Raw genomic sequence first — 22,337 nt, 5'->3', positions numbered from 1 at the left:
TATTTAGAAAAACCCCATTTCTGGTAAGTGTTTAAGTATAATGTCTTCTTAGAAAGAAGTAGGCATATATCCTTCCATTAAGCTTTCAGATAGAAGCATTTGATCTGCAATCTCAATACAAGGAAGGAATACTAGTAATATTTTTGTTAAGTTTGTTGATGGTAGGAAACAGGCCAAGTGCTGTTATTAGTTGTACAGAAGATGAAAATCAGAAATGGTGAACTTAAGCATCATCATGTATGATATGGAACTCTCCACTTGCGTGAACTTGCTTAACTTGTTTGTCATACTCATCCTCCTCTTCTTCTTCTTCTTCTTCTTCTTCTACTACTTCTTCTTCTTCTTCAGTTCCCCATCCAAAGTGCGGAACGGGCCTTGATGGAGGTGCTGGATTTCTTGCCTCTGATACAATTTTCATGATCTCCTCAATGCTCTGAATGGAGAATGTTGGATTGTCTCTTTTGTAATACACTGCTTGAGCTGTTTCTGTAAGTTCTTTTGGCAAGCTCTTCAAAAACCATGGATGATTCTTGATCTCTTTTAGTGTGATTCTCTGCCCAACATATATCATACATTAGTAACATTATTCCTTTGACCTCAATGTAATTGTTTGAAGTTGAACAAGTAGACATTCTTTTATTTATTATTACAATAAGGTCTAAGTGAAAAAATACATGTTCATGTCATTATTATAAAGCATAAATGAAAAGATTATTTATTGCATGAATGATAGAGTACCCTGGCAGGACTGGCGACAAAAATGCGAGAAAGAAGGTGTTTGCAATCATGAGATATATGGACGTAGTCTGGGATTTTGTATTGAACGCCCATTATTCTCTGGAAAACAAAAAAAATCATATATTAATTAATAAATAGATTATAAGAATTATAAATTTATCTTCAAAAGAGAGAATATAATTAACTGAAATAGTTTTTCTGAAATTCTTGGGATCATCTACATCTTCAAAAGGATATCCTCCCACCAACATGACATATAAAGTCACTCCACATGACCATACATCTGCAGACTAATACAAAAAAACACATCTTTTTTTAATAGAGTATACAGGTAGAGTAGGTATAAAATGACATACTAGTTGATCAGTGAAGAAATAATAATTAACTTGAACGATAAGGTCCAATAATGTTTGATTATTTTATTATAAAAATACCTTGCCATCATATTCACGGCGCGATAGAACCTCCGGTGCAATATAGGCTGGTGTTCCAACAGTTGACTTGGGACGTGAATGCAACACAGATGACTGTACTTCGATCGTTATTAATATATAGAGAGAGAGATATATATGCGCTAAAGATTATATAAAAGCGTAGTACCTTGGAGTAACCAAAGTCACAAATTTTAAGACGAGGTGCTGGACTTCCATCTAACAGTGTGTTCTCCAATTTCAGATCTCTGTGACAGATTTGCTGTATATATATATAGTGAAAGACGATGACGAATTTGATGCAAAGTACTAAAATTAGAAATGAAATGAAAAACAAAGTAAGTACCATGTTATGGCAGTAATGGACTCCAGAGATCAACTGTTGAAAAAAGTATCGAGCTTCGGGTTCACTGAATCTCCCTGCTTGACAGATGCGATCAAACAGTTCACCACCCGCTGCATACTCCATTACTATGCCCAAATGTGTTGATGTTAATAGCACCTCTTTGAAACGAATAATATTTGGATGTCTCAATGATCTGTGATTTATGATTTCTCTCGCAACATTCTCATCAATCTACAACCAAACCAAAACAACGAATAAATTAGTATATAATATATAACCACAACAGAGGTATGAAAAAAAGATACCTTACGCCCTCGCTCAATGTATTTCATGGCAACAAGCTGTTTTGTTTCTTTGTGCCTCATCAGCCTGGCCACACCAAAATTACCAGATCCCAACTCCTTCACAACTTCGTAATTCTGCATCTTCACTCGAGAATGGTTGTAAGTATATAGATTGATCAGCTCATGTATTTATAGGGATACTGATTAAATCTGGCAACTGGCATGGCATATAGATATATACACAAATGAAAGGTAAGTTACAGTTCATCAAGCCTACCCTTATGATTATTAATATATATTAACATGTACACTACTGAAGAGCACGTGGAAGAGTAAAGAGTAATGGTATGGGATTCCACGCTCATCACCACTTCCATTTATATATTAATTAATTAATTAATCAATCAGCTAGTGGGGAAGAAAACATTAATCTCTCTATATATATTTTATTTTTATTTTTTAAAAAAATTATTATAACTTATATCTCAACGAACGGAACGTCAATACGATCAATGAAAATTAAAGTTAGAAGAGACTTTGCTTTGGATCTATAAAAACGCCGCTCTTTTCTGCTAGTGGGTTTGACTTTTAATTAGTATATCTTTTCTGCTAAGCAATTATTATTATTATTAGTGGTCAATCGGACATATTCATACTATACTCTATAGCGATGAATCCATCTCAACATGATCATGTTACTCTCATTAGCAGGTTTTATGTTTTTTCGCTATCTATTGTAGTTGATGATATATAGGAGTCTCGTTAAATCTAAATTGAAGCACTTTCTAATAAAGATATGAAATTCGAACACAAAATGTGCTTATTCCAGTCGGTGATTAGCTAACGTATTTCTGTAAGATGCTTAATTTTCTGACTTATGTCTGTGGCAAAGTTAGTTAGTTAGAGATGCCGCCAGCCTCTGCCTCTGTCTCTATCTATATTCTTTTTATGCTTCTGTTTCAAGTCTTATGTATATATACTCTTCTTTTCTATTTTGAATAAAAATAAATAAAACTTCCATATCCCTATTATTCTACATTATTAATTTGTTCAAACTTAGGCATTATTGACATTATAAGTCCTCTGATATACAACATCTTCCATTTTGGTGTATTTTTGTAAGAATCCAAGCAAGGAAGGTATAGGTGGTGATTGAATTGTTCGATGTTATTTTAAGACGACTAAAACATCATAAGAATCAAGATATAGTACAATTGTTTTATTATACAAGAACAAGAACGATAATTAAAATTGCAATAACTACAGAGTATCAAGCTACTAACAAGTTTAAGGGAGGATGATAAAGATGATGATGAGTAGGGGTGTATTATCTTCGAGAATCCATTTGCATTCATGTCATGATGGTCAATTACAAAAGCCATGCATCTTGTAAGAAGATTCCAAGGGCAAGAAGAGAGACTTAAATATTTGGTCTACGTTAGGTCTATTAAGGACATGTACGATGGATTCAAAATTTGGGTTAAGACAATTGGAGGTGATTTGGATCACTTCCTAGTCATGATGGGGTCACAGCAAGGATCAACTCTTAGCCCATTTTTATTTGCCTTAATAGTGAACGAAATGACATGTCATATTCAATGTGAGGCATTGTGGTACATATTTTTCGCAGATAACATAATATTAATTGACGAGACGTGTGATGAAGTTAAAGAAAGGTTTAAAGCTTCAAGACAAACACTAAAGTCTAAAGGTTTTAGGTTAAGTAGGACCATAATTAAGTACATGGAGCTATGTTTAGTGATGTAATGCATGAGACAAAGGTTGAGAAGTGAACATCATTGCATAAGTCATATATAAAAGAGGAAGTTTTAAGTATCGTGGGTCCATTATTCAAGGTAGGTTCTATGACTAGTGGTTAGATCGGTATTGTTATATCAGAAAAATGCTCAACTTCAAAAGAAAAATGTGGCAGAGATAAGAATGCTAGGGGAAGTAAGTAGATTAGACATGACAAAGCTTCAACTTACGGGGACTAGATATAAAATACAAAAAATTACAATAGTAAATAATCGCGTAATGTCTCACTTTAAATAAGTGGGAGAGGCCGGAGGGCTAATTTCTTTTCCAGTCATCCTTATTAATAGTAGCAAGTACTTTCTCTGTCCACTTTTAATTGATGTTGCATTTTCGAAAGTCAATTTGACTATTTCAAAGTTGAATCAGATTACATTAATTCTATATATTAAACAAAAATTTAGATATTTAAATACTATGTGAAAAGTGTTATAAACTTTAATTTTTTGCATATGAAAAAATACATTATAAAATATTCATCAAAGTTATTATTATTTGATTCTTAAAAAACTATATCAATTAAAAATAAACAAAAATAATATTAATAACGACATAATTAATTCTTTTTTATATAACTCACAAAAATATCATACAATTACATCATATCCCAAAATTATCCTAATTACAAAAACCTGAAACTTTTGTATTATATTCCTCACAATGCAAATGTGTGTGTAAAATTTGCGAGGTGTTATAAAAGTGACTCAGCTTGCAAAACTATGGTGATATATTAGGCACTTTATCCTTATTTTGGTATCATATATTTTCCTTCCATTCTTGATATATAATAATAATAATAATAATATTTTATCTTAATGTTTATCCATTAATTTCATAGTAATACTAAAATACTAACAAGTCCCATTCCATCGTTGAATCTGTAGTTGAAAAAACAAAGGATCAACAATGTCTTTCCCTCACATAATTCGCAGCGCCATTCGAAGCACATCATCAAAGATTGCACTTTTAGCAAGATCAACGACCCCTTTCACTAATCGATCCTTTTGTTCAAGTTTTGAATCGGAGAAGAATAGTACAGCACCATCAGAGGCCTCTTACTACCATCTAAGTGGTGGTCCTTCTCATATGCGTGCTGCTGTGTTTTGGGAACCAGGCAAACCCCTCACCTTTGAAGATTTCCATATGCCTCGACCTAAAGCTAATGAAGTTCTCATCAAAACTAAAGGTCAGGTCACTGCTTTTTTTTTTTTTTTAATATTCCTCTTACATTGGCTTCTTTTTCTATGCTAAATGCCTCTTTCTGTGGTAATTAAGTGACCCCATCATCCATTGAGTTGAAAATTGTGTAAAAGTTGCAATCTTTGGACAATCTAGAAAGGACTTATTTGATGAGCAAGACTTTTATCTATCCTTATAAGCTTACATTGTAGGTCTAAGGTTGATTGCAACATGCTAATGCAAATGGTATCTATGTAAGAAGGATATGATAGCTAAAATTATTGTTCATGTGTTTGCTACAGCTTGTGGGGTCTGCCACTCTGACCTGCATGTAATAAAGGGTGAACTTCCATTCGCTAGCCCTTGTGTTGTGGGGCATGAGATAACTGGTGAAGTGGTTGAACACGGACAGCTCTCAGACAGTAAAATCATTGAAAGGTTAAACAATTATGGGTTTTCTTGAAACATACTATAGTTTTCCCTTCCTTGCCATTGAATGGTGAGAAGAATTTGTTATATTTTTCAGGTTTCCTGTGGGATCTCAAGTTGTTGGAGCTTTCATCATGCCTTGTGGTAGCTGTTCTTTCTGCTCTAAGGTGACAATACGTGGATTTGTTTCCTATAAAACCTACAATATTCGCATATTGATGCGGTCATGCCAATTTATGTGATACCATAATTATCTAATGAACACAGGGTCAAGATGACTTATGTGAGGATTTCTTTGCTTACAACCGAGCGAAGGGAACCCTTTATGATGGGGAAACGCGACTGTTCCTCCGTAATAGTGGTAAGGAGGCTGTTATTGCTTGCAAAGTTTTTTGGTTTCTATTTGAGTTTCAAGTTTAAACATATGGTCTTATCAAGCATTCAGGTGCAGCATGCTTCTTCAATGCAACATGCATCAAAAAAAAATAATAGTACCCCGTCATGCTTTCTATTGACATTTTCAATGTTTGTCAAAAGTTATATAAGTGTTCAAAAACTCCATGGGGTGGTCCCCAACTAGTTTGTGTTGAGACAATTGATTATCTGATATGTTTGATAAGTATGAATGTTATGGGCTATCTGAACAGCTAAGTTGGCTCATAATCAGATTGGCTTTTTAGGCTGTCTATGGTTGCTAGACTAGTCATATATGATGGAAACTTTGTAGCATTATTCATCACCTCCTGATTCTTCTCTTCTACTGTGGTCTTAAACTTTTAATTGCTTAATGTGGTTAACATTACCTTCCAAAAAAAAAAAATATTCATATTTTGATCTTTCAGGTAAGCCGGTGTATATGTATAGCATGGGAGGTCTAGCTGAATACTGTGTAGTTCCTGCACATGCATTGGCTGTTCTACCAAATTCATTACCATACACAGAATCCGCCATTTTAGGATGTGCAGTTTTTACTGCCTATGGGGCTATGGCTCATGCTGCTGAGGTGCGCCCAGGTGATGCTATTGCTGTGATTGGTATAGGAGGTGTTGGCTCAAGGTAAAAATTTGGATCGTCTTAATTTGATTTAACTATGAAATGAATAAAACAGAATGTTTAGGGTGTCTGACATGGGCACATTATGCCTGCAGCCTGAATACTGGTGGGACTCTATATGTCTAACTAGTAACCTCCATTTTAGTTCAATAATTTACTCAATTCAAGTTCTGTTCTTCATTTTTATGCATTTGCAACTGATTTCCTTACTATACCGTGTTTCTTCTTCATACTTCCATCTTTATTCATTCTTACCTCTACTATCCTGTGGATGGGCATCTTGAGTTAAGCTTTGCTACTTCTATTCTGATTTTCTGCTGTGATTTATCACCTGAAAATGTGGCATAGCTGTCTGCAAATAGCAAGAGCATTTGGGGCGTCAGAGATTATTGCTGTAGATGTTCAAGATGAGAAATTGCAGAAAGCTAAATTCCTTGGAGCCACTCATTGTGTAAATGCATCAAAGGTGGATGCAGTGAAGACAATCAAGGTATAGACTTCTCCCTTAACCTGTTATGTTCATACTATCAAATTAAACTATCAAACACCATATAGTATTCACTCAATTCTGATTTCTAGATAAAGAGGTGGGTTTGTATGCCAATATACATTAAGGCCAAGGCCCAAAAGTATATCTGTATGCGCTGTGCTGTAGATTAAGTTGTACGGAATCTGCACTTTCGATGCCACTCCCGTGTTGGATTCTAAAAGAAATACACTATTTTTGGAGAATCCTACCCACCCGTTACATTTTTGAGGAGTCCGAGCAACATTGGCTGTAGATAACTATAGGAAATGTTGTGCAACTGAGCAGTGAAATTATTCCAAATGAGATCTATAAGTTCTGATTGCACGAGTTCTTGAATTTTGGCCTTGAATTCATCGGCCAACTTGTGTATTCAAGAGGGCTGTTTCTGCACTATGTTCATCTCTAGCTTATGCATTTTCTGTGGATTTTGTTAAATCCAGTCTTCAAATCCTGTTTGAGTAAAATCTTGTAGTATTAAATTATTTGTTATTGGTGAGATGGGTTCCATAATAATACATATGTTTAGTTCCGAGACTAATAATTATAAGCATGAATGACAAATATATGAACGAAGAAATTGAAATCTTTTTACGATGTGAAATACTATTTGCTTTAGTATCTCGACCCCTCAGGCTCATTGGCAAGGGAAATTATGCCTTGGAACCTTGATGATGACACCACAAACGCACATGAAGCGACTGCTTAAACTAATATGATCAGCTATTCAACTTGTACAGGACATCACGGGAGGCTCTGGTGTTGACGTAGCTGTTGAAGCTTTGGGAAGACCACAAACATTCTTACAATGTGTGCAAAGCGTTCGCGATGGAGGCAAAGCTGTGATGATTGGACTTACACTATCTGGTGTTAAGGGGGAGGTCGATATCAACCACCTAGTGCGACGACAGGTATGTACTTTTTGTGTGTTTATTGCTTGTCCCTCTCAATTCCAATCTGCTAACACGAATGATCCATTCCCTCTTTTTGATAAGTCAAATTTATAGCATTCAAAGAAATAGGCACATACTTCTTTTATAAAGGTAAAGTTTTATTAAAGAAGTACCAAGCTGGTACATAAAGATGTATCAGAAGCAGACAATGCCTACAGAAATAACATCCAGTTACATTTTTCCAAGCAATCTAAGGAAACCCATGTACTGAGCCATACTTTCCTCTAAGCACCTCCTGAACCCATAGAAAACAGATTTTGAAGATGATTGAGATGTGATTCTATATGTTTTCAAAACAACCATTTCTCCTCTCTAGATGGTCTAGAAGATGCATACTGGAATGGTCCTCCGTATTTTCTTCTGATTCCCTGCTATCTTTTACCCTTGCCAACTGACTAGTAGGCTTCTTATATCCGAAGGCGTAACCCAAGTAACCCCACACCGGTTCAGGAACAGCTCCCAGCATTGGTTAGCAATTATACAGTGAATAAACAGATGATTAACAGATTCCAATCCATTTTCACATAAATAACACTTGTTACTTAAAGTGAAGCCTCTCCTTTGTAGATTATCTTGGGTTAAACAAGAGACTCTGCTGACAATCCACCCAAAAGAGGCCACCATGATAGGCGCTTTAGTATCCATAACATTTCCATGGCGAATTTTCTCCACAATTATCAGCTTGTTTGTGGGAGAATATCATAGCAGCTTCTGACGGAATATTGCTTTCCGTCGAAACTATGCAGTCCTCTTTATCTTCTTCTACCATTGATCCAATAATTTAAATGATTGCCCTAGTTACTTCTCTGTACTTTTCAAAACATAAACTTCTGTAAGAATGAAGATATTAAGGGGTAAATATGTTTGGCCTAGGCCTAGTCTGTGGTCTGATAGTAAATGCCATACTGATATGAACTAGTAAAGTTTGTAGTTCACTGAAAAAGGTTTAAATAGTCTTTCATTTATTATATTGGGTATTAAATCTTCTAGTGGAACATGAAAATCCATATTATGTTTAGGTAAGGGTATATTTTTCTGAGCATTATTGTGTTGTCTTATTTGAGTTTAAGCACGTTTGATATTGTGATGCTAGATAAAAGTAATTGGCTCCTATGGAGCCAGAGCAAGACAAGATCTCCCTAAGCTGATTAAACTAGCCGAGAGTGGCATATTCAATCTATCTGCTGCTGTTTCAAGGACCTGCAAATTTGAAGACGCTCCACAGGCATACAAAGATCTTGATCAGGGAACCATTGCTGGACGCGCTGTTGTTGAAATAATGTAAATTTGATACTTACATCACTCATTTTAACATTCATGTGAACTTCTATTTCTGGTGATCTACTAGCGCTAGCAAACGTTACTGTTGGCGTTAAATGAAACAAAACTGTAAATATGTGTCGAAAGTAATAAAACTCATTTTGAAACAGGGGTTCCCAAGACGTTATTCTCAGAAATCTTGTTGGTGCAATATAGCTTAATCTCCAATTTGATTATTTAGTGCAACTCTGTACTGGCCTTTTTCCTCCTTATGTACACCCTGCCCTCACAGGATAACCTTTGCTAAATAAATATTTAGTCACTATTAAAATTAATCTTTAAATAAACTTTCTACTCCCTTTCTTTCTCCATTGTGCGTTATATTTTTGTTTTGTATGTGTTTTTATTTTTAATATAAATAATCATTGATATAACATATAGAGAATATACTAAATTGGATGATTTACCTCGAGTATCACATTAATTCAACATTCATATTATGGAATGTTCTAATTTTACTCAACTTTGAGATTGTAACGTTTGTAAATAATATTTGAGGTTTTAAGAAGAGAAGAATAGAAAACTTGAATGTATTTTCTTTTTACAGCCTATAAAGGATAGTATATGGTAAACTATTTATGGTGCCTTAACAAAAAGCAATCGCAATCCTTAAAAAAAGTCACAACATTTCAAAGAGATCAAAATTCATCGAAAAAATCATAAATCTTTGAAGAAGCCACAACTCTTCGAAAAAATCACTACCCTATAAAAAAGTCACAATCCTTTAAAAAGATCATAACTCATCAGAAAAAGTTACAACTCTTTAAAAATATCACAAACCCTTTAATGTGAAAGATATAGATGATACTAATAGTAATTTAACATTCATTATTCAGATTTGATGATATTATAGAGGATAGATATAAGAATGAGAAGTTGATTTTCCCATCTTTTTTTTTTGAAACTTTTATTTGATACAGGATGCCATTTGTTAACAATAGCCTATACCTGGAGTAAGTTGCCAAATTTATAAGAATGAAAAAAAAGTATTTCATAGTAATCACATTAAAATTATTAAAGTTAACTTGCTATAACAGAAAAAGGATATTATGATACTAATGTTAGTACCAGCCGATGAACATCATATACAAAATTGGAACAGTAACCTTTCATCTGTACCATAATCACAGGAATGAAAAAGAACCAAATTGCCCAGGGTTCAATTGCCAAAAAATGAACTGTCATTTCAACAAAATGCAGGACGAATTTCTTTTCCCCTATATATTCATCTCGGCATGATGGTTAGCTGTGACTACAATACCAATTCTGAACAGCAGTGTATGTTGCCATAGTTTAACTTTCTAGGTTAGTCTTCTTTCCACTTGTTAACGTACTTCAAGAAGGCAAGAGCAGGATTATCTCCTGGTGGAGCACGGACACGGGTTGATCTCCGAACATCAGCATCGTCTGTTTCTGCCTTCTGAGCCTCCTTCGATCTCTTTTGAAGTTCCAAGCTGTAATAAGTTAAACCAGAGATATTCAGAGATGAAGAAAAAACCTTTGAAGATAATGATTGCAAGATATAAGACCTCAAGAGTCCTGAAACAGATTTGGAAGGCTATTCCCATATGCATCTTCAGACCATCTAGTTGGAGAGGAACAATGCATACTTTGAAGGAAAAAGAAACATACATCTAGAATTAAGAATACATGTTAGCAAATTTGTTTTTTTTGCTATAATTGTAGTAGATTAGATGACGTGGATCTACATATGATTTTTTTAATTATAAAGTGTTAGGCAATAAATTATCTTCCTGAGTTTGTTAGGATGGGCTACTTGATTGTCTGATGTTTTATGTTAGTTGTTGAGTCTGGTATGATCACCGTACGAGCTTGGTAACTTACCAATAAAACTGTCCTTGACAACAAAAAGTAATCATCAACAATAAACAAAATACTGAAATCCCAGAGTTGACCAACTCTACTGGGATGCGGACATCATAATGAAACAAATGAAAAGGAAACTCTTACACAATTATTAGATGAGGAAATGTAGATCGTTTATGCTTTCCTGGGTTAACATGACTTACAGCCTAATGCAAACATTTTGGACAAACCACAGACCATTTTCTAACTTTTGGGCAAATTATCATATGCCCCAACCGCCTATGGATTGTATCTAGAGATTCGCAAATTGTATGGAGTCGGGAAAAGTAGATGGAGTTTGGGGAGAAAATGAAGGAGAAACAATCGGAGCTGCTAAAAGTTGAAAGAGTCTCAAGAATGCCTAGTTGTACAGAAGAAGCTATAAAGTAGAGATTAGCTTCAACGAAAACAATGCCAACAATGCATAAGGTACTGGGGAGTAAAAGTTAGTAGCACCGACATCCCTTTACACCCATGGACGCGCTAGCTTTCACAATTCAATCTTGGATTAACCTTTGAATAATGTAAGTACTTACACTTATAGCACAAATACCAAACTCGTCTTTCCCTGGAGAGAAGTTATGGACAAAACATGTGCTCCAAAGACACGAGGAGGAAGAGAGAATAAAGATGATTTGAGTACAAAAGGAGTGAGATAATGACTCCCAGAGAGACTGATCTTTATTTGTTTTATTGCCTCAGGAGTAGTGTATGTATTTAGTGATCTGTGTTGATGATATGCTCATCATACATAATGATGAAAAGAAAAGTACCAACTTGAAGAATAACCTTTTCGACATTTTCAGACCAAGGACCTAGATCAATTGATATTACTTTTCAGGCATTGAGGTTTTGATGAATCCAGATAAAGTTCATTTCACAAAGTATGTTCTTATATTATTTTTGAGGAGGAGAAAAGTATGTTCTTATATTCCTGAGGAGACATGAATAAAGAATTGTAGACCTATTCCTATTGATACTCCGATGGATCCGAAAAGGGACCTCAGATTGTGGAAGATGTAGAAAGTAGGTAGGCAAGTTAAAGTAAGTCATTGTGACTCGACCTAACATCGATTACCCAGCAAGTGTTGTGAGTCAGTAATCGAATTCTCCTTATGAGTCAATGGAATAAGGTTTATTTGTGTTATTCGATATAGAAAATCTACTCCAAAAAAAAATACTTTACGAACATCGAGGATATCAGCAGATTGGGCAGGGTCACCGTACCTCTGGATACACCATTCTAGTTAAGAGGAAATTTAGTGTCTCGAAAAGCAAGAAACAAAATATAGTTGCAAGACCATCTGCATAAGTGCACTAGAGTTTCGAGAGAATAATCAAATGAAGCTTATGTATGATAATTAGGTGCACCTCTCTTGTATCAGTATTAAATACCAAGGGACAATGGGTTTTATTGTGCCTCTCTTACTGTTTCTAAATAGATCATGGCTACAGTTTAAACATAATTAACAGCAAATGTCATACATGTAAGCAGAAAACACACATGACAATAGACTAATAACAGTTGCCCAGAGGATATAGCAATTCCGTAGCTTAAAACAACACGACATAGAGACCACCCAACCAAGTTCTCACATGATTTTAGTATTATGGGCTCTTTCTAAGTTGCCTCCAAAATTCAGATAAAATAAAATAAAGTTTAAACTCACTTTATTTTTATAAGTTCAGCTCACCTCAGAGTAACTGTAATCCACAACAGTCGAGACTAATACCAACCACCAAGTTCAATTGCATGTGGTCTCCTTATAAGTCCCATTAAAGATTCCAATTAAAGAATACAGGCAAATTAAAGTATTTCATCTGAAGTTCAACTCACCTTATTTTGTGGTAGAGGTTTTCGAGTTGCTTTTTAAGAGCCCTCTCCCTTTCACCCTTGACATTCAGTGATCCAATCAGCGCATCAAGCTGTTACAAGGAAAAGTTGAACATCATCACAACTTGAGAAAAGACTATAAGGGAAAATGTGTTCCAGTATCTATACCTCCTCCTGGGAAGAGTAATAGCCCCACTCTAAAGAATCTGAACTCTCAACAAATATTCTTCCATCACGACGGAAAAACAAATATCTATTATAATCTCGGTCCTTTCCCAATGGATTGGTGCGTATTACTCTTTTCTCTATTTCCCGTTCAAGATATTCTTTCTGCAATGCACAGACACACAAGGAACACATCTTTAACAAATATAAGTAAAAGATATTCATGTTGAGTCACAATTTGCACTGTTCAGATTGCGGACCATGAAGCCATTTCAACAGACATCTAGGTAAGAAAACTTCAGTATGTCAACTTGTCGTTTAACATGAGACAACATGCTTGTGTGTAGAAGAAAGAGAACCAGAGAGCTAGATAGAGAGAGGAGAGGGTACTCACCCTTTGCTCCTTACTCCTGTTTTCAAGATGCTCCTTTATCTCATTCTTCCGCATTTTGTGAGCAGCTCTTTGGTCCATACTCCTGTTTTCTAACGTTTCCTTCCCTTCATCCTTTATCAATTTATCAGAAGCAATCTTAGAGGAAGCATTCATCTTTGCTGTAGAATTCTTGACATCAACCTTTCTCTTCTTAGAATTTTTCAATGAGGAGATTGTTAGCTCACTCTCACTATCAGACAGGAAGCAACAAGAGACAGAGAAAAACGGAAAATAAGAAACTGACATCATGAAGTTACCATCCAAATTCCAGAAAAACTTCAAGTACAAAAAAGTAAACCTGTTTTCTAATGAATGTTTTGATGGAGATGTCTGTTTGCCATTGCTACTTGGCATATCTCCATTCTCTCTGAGGTGATTATCACTCCCAGTATCTGAGGAGTTGCCACGCCCTTTTGTTGCTTCCTTCCCATTAGACTGGATTTTCAAATGGTCTTCTCTCTTCTTCCTAGATTCTTCCAAAATTTCCTCTCTCCTTGTTGCTGCAAGTGCATACTGCTTTTCAATATCTTCATCCAACTTCTCCTTAAAATAGTCAGTCTCAAGGACTCGACAGACCAGTTCACGCAAGATTGCCAATTTGGCCTTAATATCTAGAAGGCCATAGTGACCCCTCTTAATTGTTGCAACATGATTAGTCAATTCAACAATACCAATCAATTCCAAAAAATCAGACAAATACTCTGTCCAGGTGATTAAAGTAATCTGGGAAGTAAAAAAGGGAAGGTTTAGGTAAGACAATTATCAGTGTTCAACAAAGAAATGTAAAAAATAATTACTCGCATTGTAAGAGAAAAAATATAACCATTGGTAAAATATGTCAAACATATTCTGATTTACAAGTCAACTTGCAAATATATACATTGATAAATTTATCTTAGTATCAGAAGTGCACGCATAAATTCGAATTTCAGTTGTGAGCTTCAATTGATTTCTTCTGTTTTTTGGTTATAAACTAAGGTATGTGAGCTTCAAATATTATTTTCAGGTCATGCGCATCTTGCCTATAATGAAGAGGTTATATATCCATGAGAAACATTTTTATAAAAATTAATTATATTGAAAGTAGCAAAAATTATGACTAGTTGTGGGTAATACATACAACAGTATAAAATCATATCATTTTACATGCTTAGTAAAATAACATAGATACTCAACAGTATACAAATTACCGAATTCCAAGAAATATATCATAAACATATTATACAAGACAAGATATAGTCAAAAACCTTAAAAAGTTAAAGAAAGAAAATACACCAATCACAGCAAACATCCAAAACACTACGCATGCAGGGGCATGAAATCCCCCACCCACCCAGCATCGAGTCATTGGAGAACCCTTGAGACTCTCTCCCTCCAGTAGTCCCCCCCCCCCCAGGATTTTTGGAGCTTGCCTCACTTCAGGACAAGTTCCAACTTTGCCTTTTAAAGATAATATATATCAATATCATCAGAGTTCACAATATATGGTACTTCATAAGATTGTGTTACACAAGAAGGTTAGTCAATCATATGTCCGGGGAAAAAAACATAAATCCTTCAAGAGTTGTTTTTTAAAGAAAGGTTAATCAATCATATGTCAGAAAAAAACAAATCTTTCAAAAGTTGAGAATTCGTGACCATCGGAAGAGAACATAACAGGATTCATATATTACCTTCAGCTTTGGTCTTTTCTTCTGTACAGCTATGGAATACTCACTGTTATCTTTCAAAAGTAAGCGAAGAAGGGCTGAATGACATTCGGTTATGAGAACAATATTGCTGCCTTTTTGACAGACAGCCCTTTCAAAATCTTCAAGGGAGAATGGTGACAGGTGCAATAACCTGCCAAATGAGGTACAGAAATCCCAGACCATCAAATGATCCCCTACACATTCCATTGGGACGTTAAATTCCCTGCATGGAGGAGGGCGTTCAGCCAACTGTTTATCGAACTCTGTGTATTGCACCAAAAGATCGTCGATTGGATATCTAGTGGACTGTGCCTTCAGTTTGTCTTCTGCATATGTCAATGCAGTGAAGAAAAATCATTTATATGGAACCTGAGAAAATAGACAGCAGAAGTATGCTTCCACATCATACCCACCAGTTCCAACATGTGAGGATAAAGGTGGAATAAGAGGTAGCTTTCTTCAAATAAATGATTCTGTTAAATTATAAAATCCCAAAGATGTAACACTTACAAGTAAACATGACATTTCTAAGCCGATATAATACTTCCCAAGTAAACATTTTTTTCTTTTCAACTTTTCAAGTAAACATAACACATATTCAAGTTGTTGCATAACAATTTGTGTCAGGGAAAAGTAAGTGATGTCCAACATGTGTAATTAATCTTTTCAAGATTTTCCATATAAAAAATTATTTATTCATGTTTTCGTAAAACTAATGTGTCACAGCACCTGATATACCTAAGATGTTAAACTTCAAGTAAGAATGTAACATTTACAAGATGTGTAATAATGTGAGGATCTCATGCAACTTAGTTAAGTAAATATTCACAAATACGAGGTAGTATCCTTAATCTAGACTTTTTTTTGATGACCGTGGTGTCCGAGCCAGATTTCACACACCTCAACTAATTCCACGAGGTACTTGTCACCTCCCAGTATCAACAGGTACCAGACCTAATGTTTTTTAATCTGTTGGAATTTGAACCTGAGCCCTCATGGTTCTAAACCCACTTCATTGGCCACTAGGCTACACCTTGTGTGCAGTGCAAGTATCCTTGATCAGACTAGACAATGTAAGCACCAATAAGTAGAAGAAACAACTCTCTACAATAGAAAGTAAATAATAACAAGCCAGCATCTATCAGCAGTACCTCTTCCTATCTCGTAGGGATCTTGGAAGCCATTCTCTTTAGTTTCCTGAATAAACAAGACTATTAGTACATAAAAGCGACAAAATTAACAGGACAGTATATAAAAAGTTACTAGAGCACTTACACTATCTTCACTTTTCTTTCTCTTCCTATTTACAACAACCACTCCATCCTGCATAGAAAATTGGTCCTTAAGATCATCTGGAGGATCAGTTGGAATCCCGTGCTTCTTTGCCAATCTTTCATGCAAGACCCAAGGAATACTTCGATATGTAGATTCTCTGATAAAAGACTTCAGAAAAGCTCTACTAAATCGCAGTTTGCACCTAATCAGATCTTCTTCATCGATGGCTGTATCCTCAGGCATTCTTTCATATTTGTCTAGCCATGCAACCTCATAACGAGTTTTCTCACCATCCTTCACAACTCTCTCGATTTTGCAGGAATATACATGATCGTTTTTCCTTCCATATAATTCACTACCTTCTGAAAGACAGCCCTGTAATTTTTGAGCAACAGCATCCCCAAGATCTTTTAAACTGAGCATACCTGCAATTCAGTCATTACCAAGAATCATCAACACAGAAACTACAAGAGAATGAACATGTAAAAAAACACAAGAATTGCAACACAAAAGCAAATCCAATCACATCTATATGCATAGTTGTTTGAAACAGTAGCTGGCAAAATCCTCAATTCTAATAATTCTAAACTAAGAACTCAATTATGGGTAATGCTGAATGACGCTTTTCTTGAGCCGAGGGTCTACTAATAACAGCCTCTCTAACTTACAGGTTTACACAAGGTAGAGGTAAGGTTTGTGTACACTCTACCCTTCCTCAGATCCCACTTGTGCAATCACACTGGGTATGTTGTTGTTGTTGCTACGCAAGGGGCAAAACCATCAGTTTGTACCGAAATTTACTAATGTTCTCCACATACTGAAGCAACACTTACGCAAGAACATGTATAACGCAATTACACTAGCAAGTGTTCGGAGCATTGACAGGTGAATCTTGCACTTTCATGATCTAGAATGTGGAAGTGTGACTAGCAATTTGTAGTTACTCCTTGTTTTTCAGCTATGTTCAATAAATGTTCTCTCTTTAAGTACTGTTTGGGACTGCTCAATGATAAGCTTGGTGTTTGTATATCTAAATTGGAAAAACCTAGTTCTAGTTTGATTAGTCACTTGATCCTTGGAGCTGGAACAAGATGCATTTATTCCAGCAGCAAACCATGGAGTCGTGCTCTCCACTCGCAGACACAAGGCTAAAACATGAACATGATAAGATAACTACGTCAATGAAGTGCTTTGCACTCCATTCTTGTTGGGATTCAGAAATGCCGTGATATCAGAACCTTAAAACATAATTCTAGGACATTAAGTATTTCAACTGAAACAAAAGAGAGAGCAAAACTAAGATCATCTCTAGCAGTAAAAACACCAATAGAATTTTAGTTAGGTGAGAAAACCATGTCATTCAGGAAGCTAAAAGATGCATTGACATACTAAATTGCACATCGCGAAGAACTGGAGCCACTAGTTCCTCAGGGAACTTCTGAACTTCTTCTGCAGCCTTCTTCTCTGAAACCAAAGCCTCCTCATACGTCAAGTTATGCTTTCCTGTCAATTTGCATGTCCACACCCTATGGCGATACAGGTTTATTCGTCTCAGATATTCACTACATTTTTCGGGAAAGTGATTCTAATTAGAATAATACCACAAATAAAAGGAAAATATCATAAATTTCAATAAAAATCATGACTTTTGAAGGGTTACCCATAATCCCTAAATATCTCTTTAGTAAACCGAACTTGGAACACGAGTTCATTCGGCTTCAAATCCTTTGGTTTTTCCGCCAAAGCAAATGGCTTTCTTTTAAATAACGGCATCTTCAGTCCCTGCAATGTACGAAAACAACAAAAGAAAACACAACAGAAACCCTATAAAAATCAATACATAAAAAATCCAAAAAAAAAAACAAAAACAAAGAACACATTCACACGGCTTCCACATGCAAATATTCTGAGGCACAACATCTCTTGCACATATGCTGATGTAGCTAAAAAAGCATTACATGAAATTCCATATTAGACAAACCTTATGAAATAAAGATTTTAAAATCCCAAAATAGCTGCAAGAAATAAATTCACTACTGATGTAGCTAAAAAAGCATTACATGAAATTCCACATTAGACAAACCTTATGAAATAAAGATTTTAAAATCTCTTGCACAACATCTCTTTGCACATATGCTGATGTAGCTAAAAAAGCATTACATGAAATTCCACATTAGACAAACCTTATGATATAAAGATTTTAAAATCCCAAAATTGCTGCAAGAAATAAATCCACTACTGTATTCTAATAAAGATCCGACATTTATGACATTCATGCTAAGACAATATACAAGAATTACATGTACCAAAATTCTCATGACACAAAACCCTACAAAATCAGAAAAACTGAAACCCCCAAAACAGCATCGAATAAATTAACAGCTCGTGCGTGCATATATACCAAATACACTACATTTTTGGACCTGACACTGATGTAAATAAGCAAGCATTACATTAAAATGCACAAATCAAAAAAAACCCAATTACAATATTGATACATTCATCTCACTCAACAAAGAAAAAAGTGGAGAAAATACATTTCCCGCCAGTGAAGTATTCAAGATTTTGCGTGAAAATAGCAGAAATTATGAAGGAAAAAGAGGGTTTACCAGATTCAGAAGAAGATTGTGGGGATATGGGTTGTTTGAGATTCGGGTAGTTTTACGAGTGTTGGAAGTTGATGGTGGAAGAGAGAGGAAGCGGTGGTGGTTTGGGACGTGTTTGCCGATACTCTCTATTTCTCTATATATGTTGTTCAATTCCCTCGTCTTAGGAACACAATTTATACTAGTACTATTTTTACATTTTATTTATGGATTTACTTTACAAAAATACCCCTATCACAATTGAAGTAGGGTTACCGTGAAGTGACAAGAACTCTTTCATCATTAAACCAACTGATTTGGATTATGTTAAAGTTGTAAATACTCATTCATGCTTAACCAAAGTTCAAGTTTTTTTTGGGTATGGAGTCTTCTTTGTTGTTTTACCTCCAAAGCGAGACTTTTCGACGTGAATTTGAACTTAATCGAGCTTCAATGTGATTGAACATCCTGACGAAAATCATAAAAAATGATAGTTTAGTATGTATTATTATTTGTGCAAATATATAGTTAATATTTAAAAAAAAATGTAATACGATGCACAATCTTTTTAGCTATATATGAAATATTGTTAAATAAAACTTTCTAAGGAGATACAAAGTCTTGCTAGAGATTTTATGAAGATGTCTGGAAGTTGATAAAGGTGTGCATGAAGCACTTTAGTGTGATTACGGATGCATATATGATGATGTCGAAATTCAGGAGTTTGAGAGGTCATGCATAACACTTTCCAGTTGTGGATATGCTTTTAGTTTAATTTTATCTACTTGGAGGATGTATATTTTGATGGGGTGCATCAAAAATGATGTTTATAGCGTATGTTATTTCCAGATTATATAGAATTTAATGAGACATGAATCGAAATAAATATAATATTGGAGGTTTAGAGACAGATCCTAAAATTAAAAAGTTGCAAGTTGATTAAGACCAACACTAAGTACTTAGAATATAAATTCGTTGCTATGTCCCATGAAGCGGGCTTGGATGTGACACTTGACTCTCAGGTCATTCACAAGAGAATAAGTTTCAAGTATCAATGTTCAGCTATCTAAGGTAATGGGGAGATTAAAGGAGATGTCATATATCAAATCGGGACGAAATTGTAACACCCCAACTTAACACAAGAAGTTTGATCATATCGGCAAAATATATGAGAGATATTGATATAAAAGTAAGCAAGTCTTACCCATTGGTGATGTATCTTAAAGTTGTGCTGGTCTAGGCCGAAAACTAATAATATCACTAACGGATTAGGTCGTTACTGAGATGGATAAATGAAGGCTCACATATTTTGTTGTGTGTGACAAGAATATCATCAATTCTTAAACATAAATTCTATAGAGTGGTGATTACATCGACTATATTATATGTGGTAGAATATTGGTCAATCAAGAACTCTCATATCTGAAGATAAGTGCATATATAGATGAAGATATTGAAAAGAGTGTATAAAATAACTAGAGAATAAATTTAGAAATAAAATCATCCGAGCTAGGGGGAGAGTTACCCCAAGAGGATACTTTAGAGCTTAAAAGAGATCTTTTATTTGTATAGTTATTTATATATACGAAAGACAAAGTCATCTGCCCGTAAGGGCATGTTTGAGTGGTTGGGAGATGAGTCTCCCATGAGATTTGGATCGAAATCAATCTTAATATGATATTTAATAATGTGCTCATTACATAAGATTTATCTAATGTAATTGACATTTTTTTACGTAATTTGCGAATTGTTGCACATTAAAAAAGTTATCATAAAGTGTTAAAAGAACGAAATAATCTTAATTAAAAATATTCCAAAAAAAGAAGAGATGCAACAATTCTTTTGTTATAAAATCAGAAAGAATAATTAATTATATGCCATGCAAACAATTAGAATAAGATATTTGAATCAAAAACGAAAATTATATCAAGACGTTTGAGGGACACAATCTTTTGATTTATTGACCAAAACTGAGATTACCATTAATTATTTTCATATGATTTGCCAAATATGCATATGAAGAATGAAATGCTAGCAATTAGCATTTTTATGATAAAATATAGCGATTAAGGTAAATTGTCTAAAAAATAAAATATTTACTTTTTAATAATAATTGTTCACTATATTAAAAATAAATGTTTAACATTATTTTTCTACTTTATGAAATTTGTGGATAATTTTATACTCCTAACTTATATAGTCATTTTCCTATTACATTTTCAAAACTTTGCATTTATTGTATTTAAAGTGTGACATAGTAAATTATTATATAATTTATAGTTTCTTAAGAGGTGTAGACAATTATCGTAAAGTGTGATTATAATTAAATGTTCATTATTTATTCTTAAAATTAATTATGTCACAAACCACGATGTTATTTTGGTATATTTACATGAATAAATTTCCTTGTGTTAATAATTGTCAATGTTGGATCAATTTTATTATAATTTTACGAGTATATCAAAGTTAGTTACATAAAATGAATAATGTTAAATCTTAATATATTAATAACAATAATAAATATGTGTATCAAATATACACACTTGTCATTGACACAAATTCATTATCCCATCATAAATATACTATAAAAAGTATATACTGATACATCATATAACAAGAAACAAAATACATCAGTGTTGCCTTTTAAATTCATTGAATTTGAATATCTTTAGTTGGTAAATTATCTGGCTAATCAAGTGAGTTTCTCACTATTAAAAACACTTTTTTAATAATTATTATTTAAACACTTTTATATATATATTCTCTTTTTAGCTATCTCTTCTATAGTTATATTTAGATAATAATTCCAATATTTTCAAGTGTTAAATTTAAAAAGAAATTATTTTATAGCATTTGTTTACAAGTTTTACAAAAGTAAAATAAAAAATATTAAAACACAATGTATTCAATTTTGAATCTAAAGACTTTAAAGTTAAAAAATTGGGGCTATTAATAAATTAGATCTATCTTTTTTTCATTTACGATATTATCATCTAAACAATAAAATTGGTCTCTTATATTTAGGATGAATTCAAAATAATTTCTTAATCATCTAACTAACAATTTTGATTTTTTTAAATTTATCAAAATTTAATACTCTTAATCTCGATCAAATATTATCAAACTTTATCTAATAAATTACAAAATGCAATTTTTTATCTAGAGTTTAGTGCAAGATTTTAAGATTTGTTATATTATATATATTATATCTTTTAGTATTTTGTGTAGCTCTTCGTGTCGTATTTTTTTTTTTAAAAAAAGTGATTAAGATTTTATTGATTTCTCTTTGGTCAAATTTAATGAATATAAATATTTAAATAAGTAGTAGTATTAATTTTTTTGATAAATTTAAAGATCTCATTTATAATTTAAGGAACAAAAAAACAAAATTGGTGGTTATATAATAAAATAAAT

General features: G+C 33.9%; 3 protein-coding genes across 3 annotated transcripts; 1 reads left to right on the top strand and 2 right to left on the bottom strand.

Moving 5' to 3' along the window:
• Window positions 1–30: 30 nt before the first annotated feature.
• On the bottom strand, window positions 31–2,370 carry LOC101265336 (serine/threonine-protein kinase SAPK7). Its single transcript, XM_004239580.5, has 7 exons — window positions 1,821–2,370; window positions 1,516–1,746; window positions 1,339–1,431; window positions 1,173–1,265; window positions 924–1,028; window positions 739–837; window positions 31–553 (listed from the first exon to the last, which is right to left on the bottom strand). The coding sequence occupies exons 1-7, from the start codon at window positions 1,938–1,940 to the stop codon at window positions 224–226; spliced, it is 1,071 nt and encodes a 356-aa protein (XP_004239628.1). The 5' UTR covers window positions 1,941–2,370; the 3' UTR covers window positions 31–223.
• A 1,965-nt stretch (window positions 2,371–4,335) lies between these two features.
• On the top strand, window positions 4,336–9,211 carry LOC101265925 (uncharacterized). Its single transcript, XM_004239582.5, has 8 exons — window positions 4,336–4,800; window positions 5,096–5,231; window positions 5,320–5,389; window positions 5,490–5,583; window positions 6,065–6,278; window positions 6,624–6,765; window positions 7,542–7,712; window positions 8,848–9,211. The coding sequence occupies exons 1-8, from the start codon at window positions 4,521–4,523 to the stop codon at window positions 9,037–9,039; spliced, it is 1,299 nt and encodes a 432-aa protein (XP_004239630.1). The 5' UTR covers window positions 4,336–4,520; the 3' UTR covers window positions 9,040–9,211.
• An 829-nt stretch (window positions 9,212–10,040) lies between these two features.
• LOC101258754 (uncharacterized) lies at window positions 10,041–19,112 on the bottom strand. Its single transcript, XM_010322999.4, has 11 exons — window positions 18,948–19,112; window positions 17,999–18,120; window positions 17,728–17,900; window positions 16,339–16,763; window positions 16,215–16,260; window positions 15,046–15,389; window positions 13,671–14,095; window positions 13,334–13,562; window positions 12,943–13,104; window positions 12,778–12,866; window positions 10,041–10,528 (listed from the first exon to the last, which is right to left on the bottom strand). The coding sequence occupies exons 2-11, from the start codon at window positions 18,109–18,111 to the stop codon at window positions 10,381–10,383; spliced, it is 2,154 nt and encodes a 717-aa protein (XP_010321301.1). The 5' UTR covers window positions 18,112–18,120; window positions 18,948–19,112; the 3' UTR covers window positions 10,041–10,380.
• Window positions 19,113–22,337: the final 3,225 nt, after the last annotated feature.

This window comes from Solanum lycopersicum, chromosome 5, assembly GCF_036512215.1.
Source record: "Solanum lycopersicum chromosome 5, SLM_r2.1".
NCBI classification, from domain to species: domain Eukaryota; kingdom Viridiplantae; phylum Streptophyta; class Magnoliopsida; order Solanales; family Solanaceae; genus Solanum; species Solanum lycopersicum.
This window is presented reverse-complemented; position numbering and strand designations above follow the sequence as displayed.

Coding starts and splice junctions, on each gene's coding strand:
- LOC101265925 (XM_004239582.5), top strand. CDS start 4,521: ATGTCTTTCCCTCACATAATTCGCAGCGCCATTCGAAGCACATCATCA. Junction 5,232..5,319: donor GACAGTAAAATCATTGAAAG/GTTAAACAATTA, acceptor TATATTTTTCAG/GTTTCCTGTGGGATCTCAAG. Junction 6,766..7,541: donor ATGCAGTGAAGACAATCAAG/GTATAGACTTCT, acceptor CAACTTGTACAG/GACATCACGGGAGGCTCTGG.
- LOC101258754 (XM_010322999.4), bottom strand. CDS start 18,111: ATGCCGTTATTTAAAAGAAAGCCATTTGCTTTGGCGGAAAAACCAAAG. Junction 14,096..15,045: donor AGAAAAGACCAAAGCTGAAG/GTAATATATGAA, acceptor TTTACTTCCCAG/ATTACTTTAATCACCTGGAC. Junction 13,563..13,670: donor AAACATTCATTAGAAAACAG/GTTTACTTTTTT, acceptor CCTGTCTGATAG/TGAGAGTGAGCTAACAATCT.
- LOC101265336 (XM_004239580.5), bottom strand. CDS start 1,940: ATGCAGAATTACGAAGTTGTGAAGGAGTTGGGATCTGGTAATTTTGGT. Junction 1,432..1,515: donor TCCATTACTGCCATAACATG/GTACTTACTTTG, acceptor ATATATATACAG/CAAATCTGTCACAGAGATCT. Junction 838..923: donor ATTTCAGAAAAACTATTTCA/GTTAATTATATT, acceptor TTTGTTTTCCAG/AGAATAATGGGCGTTCAATA.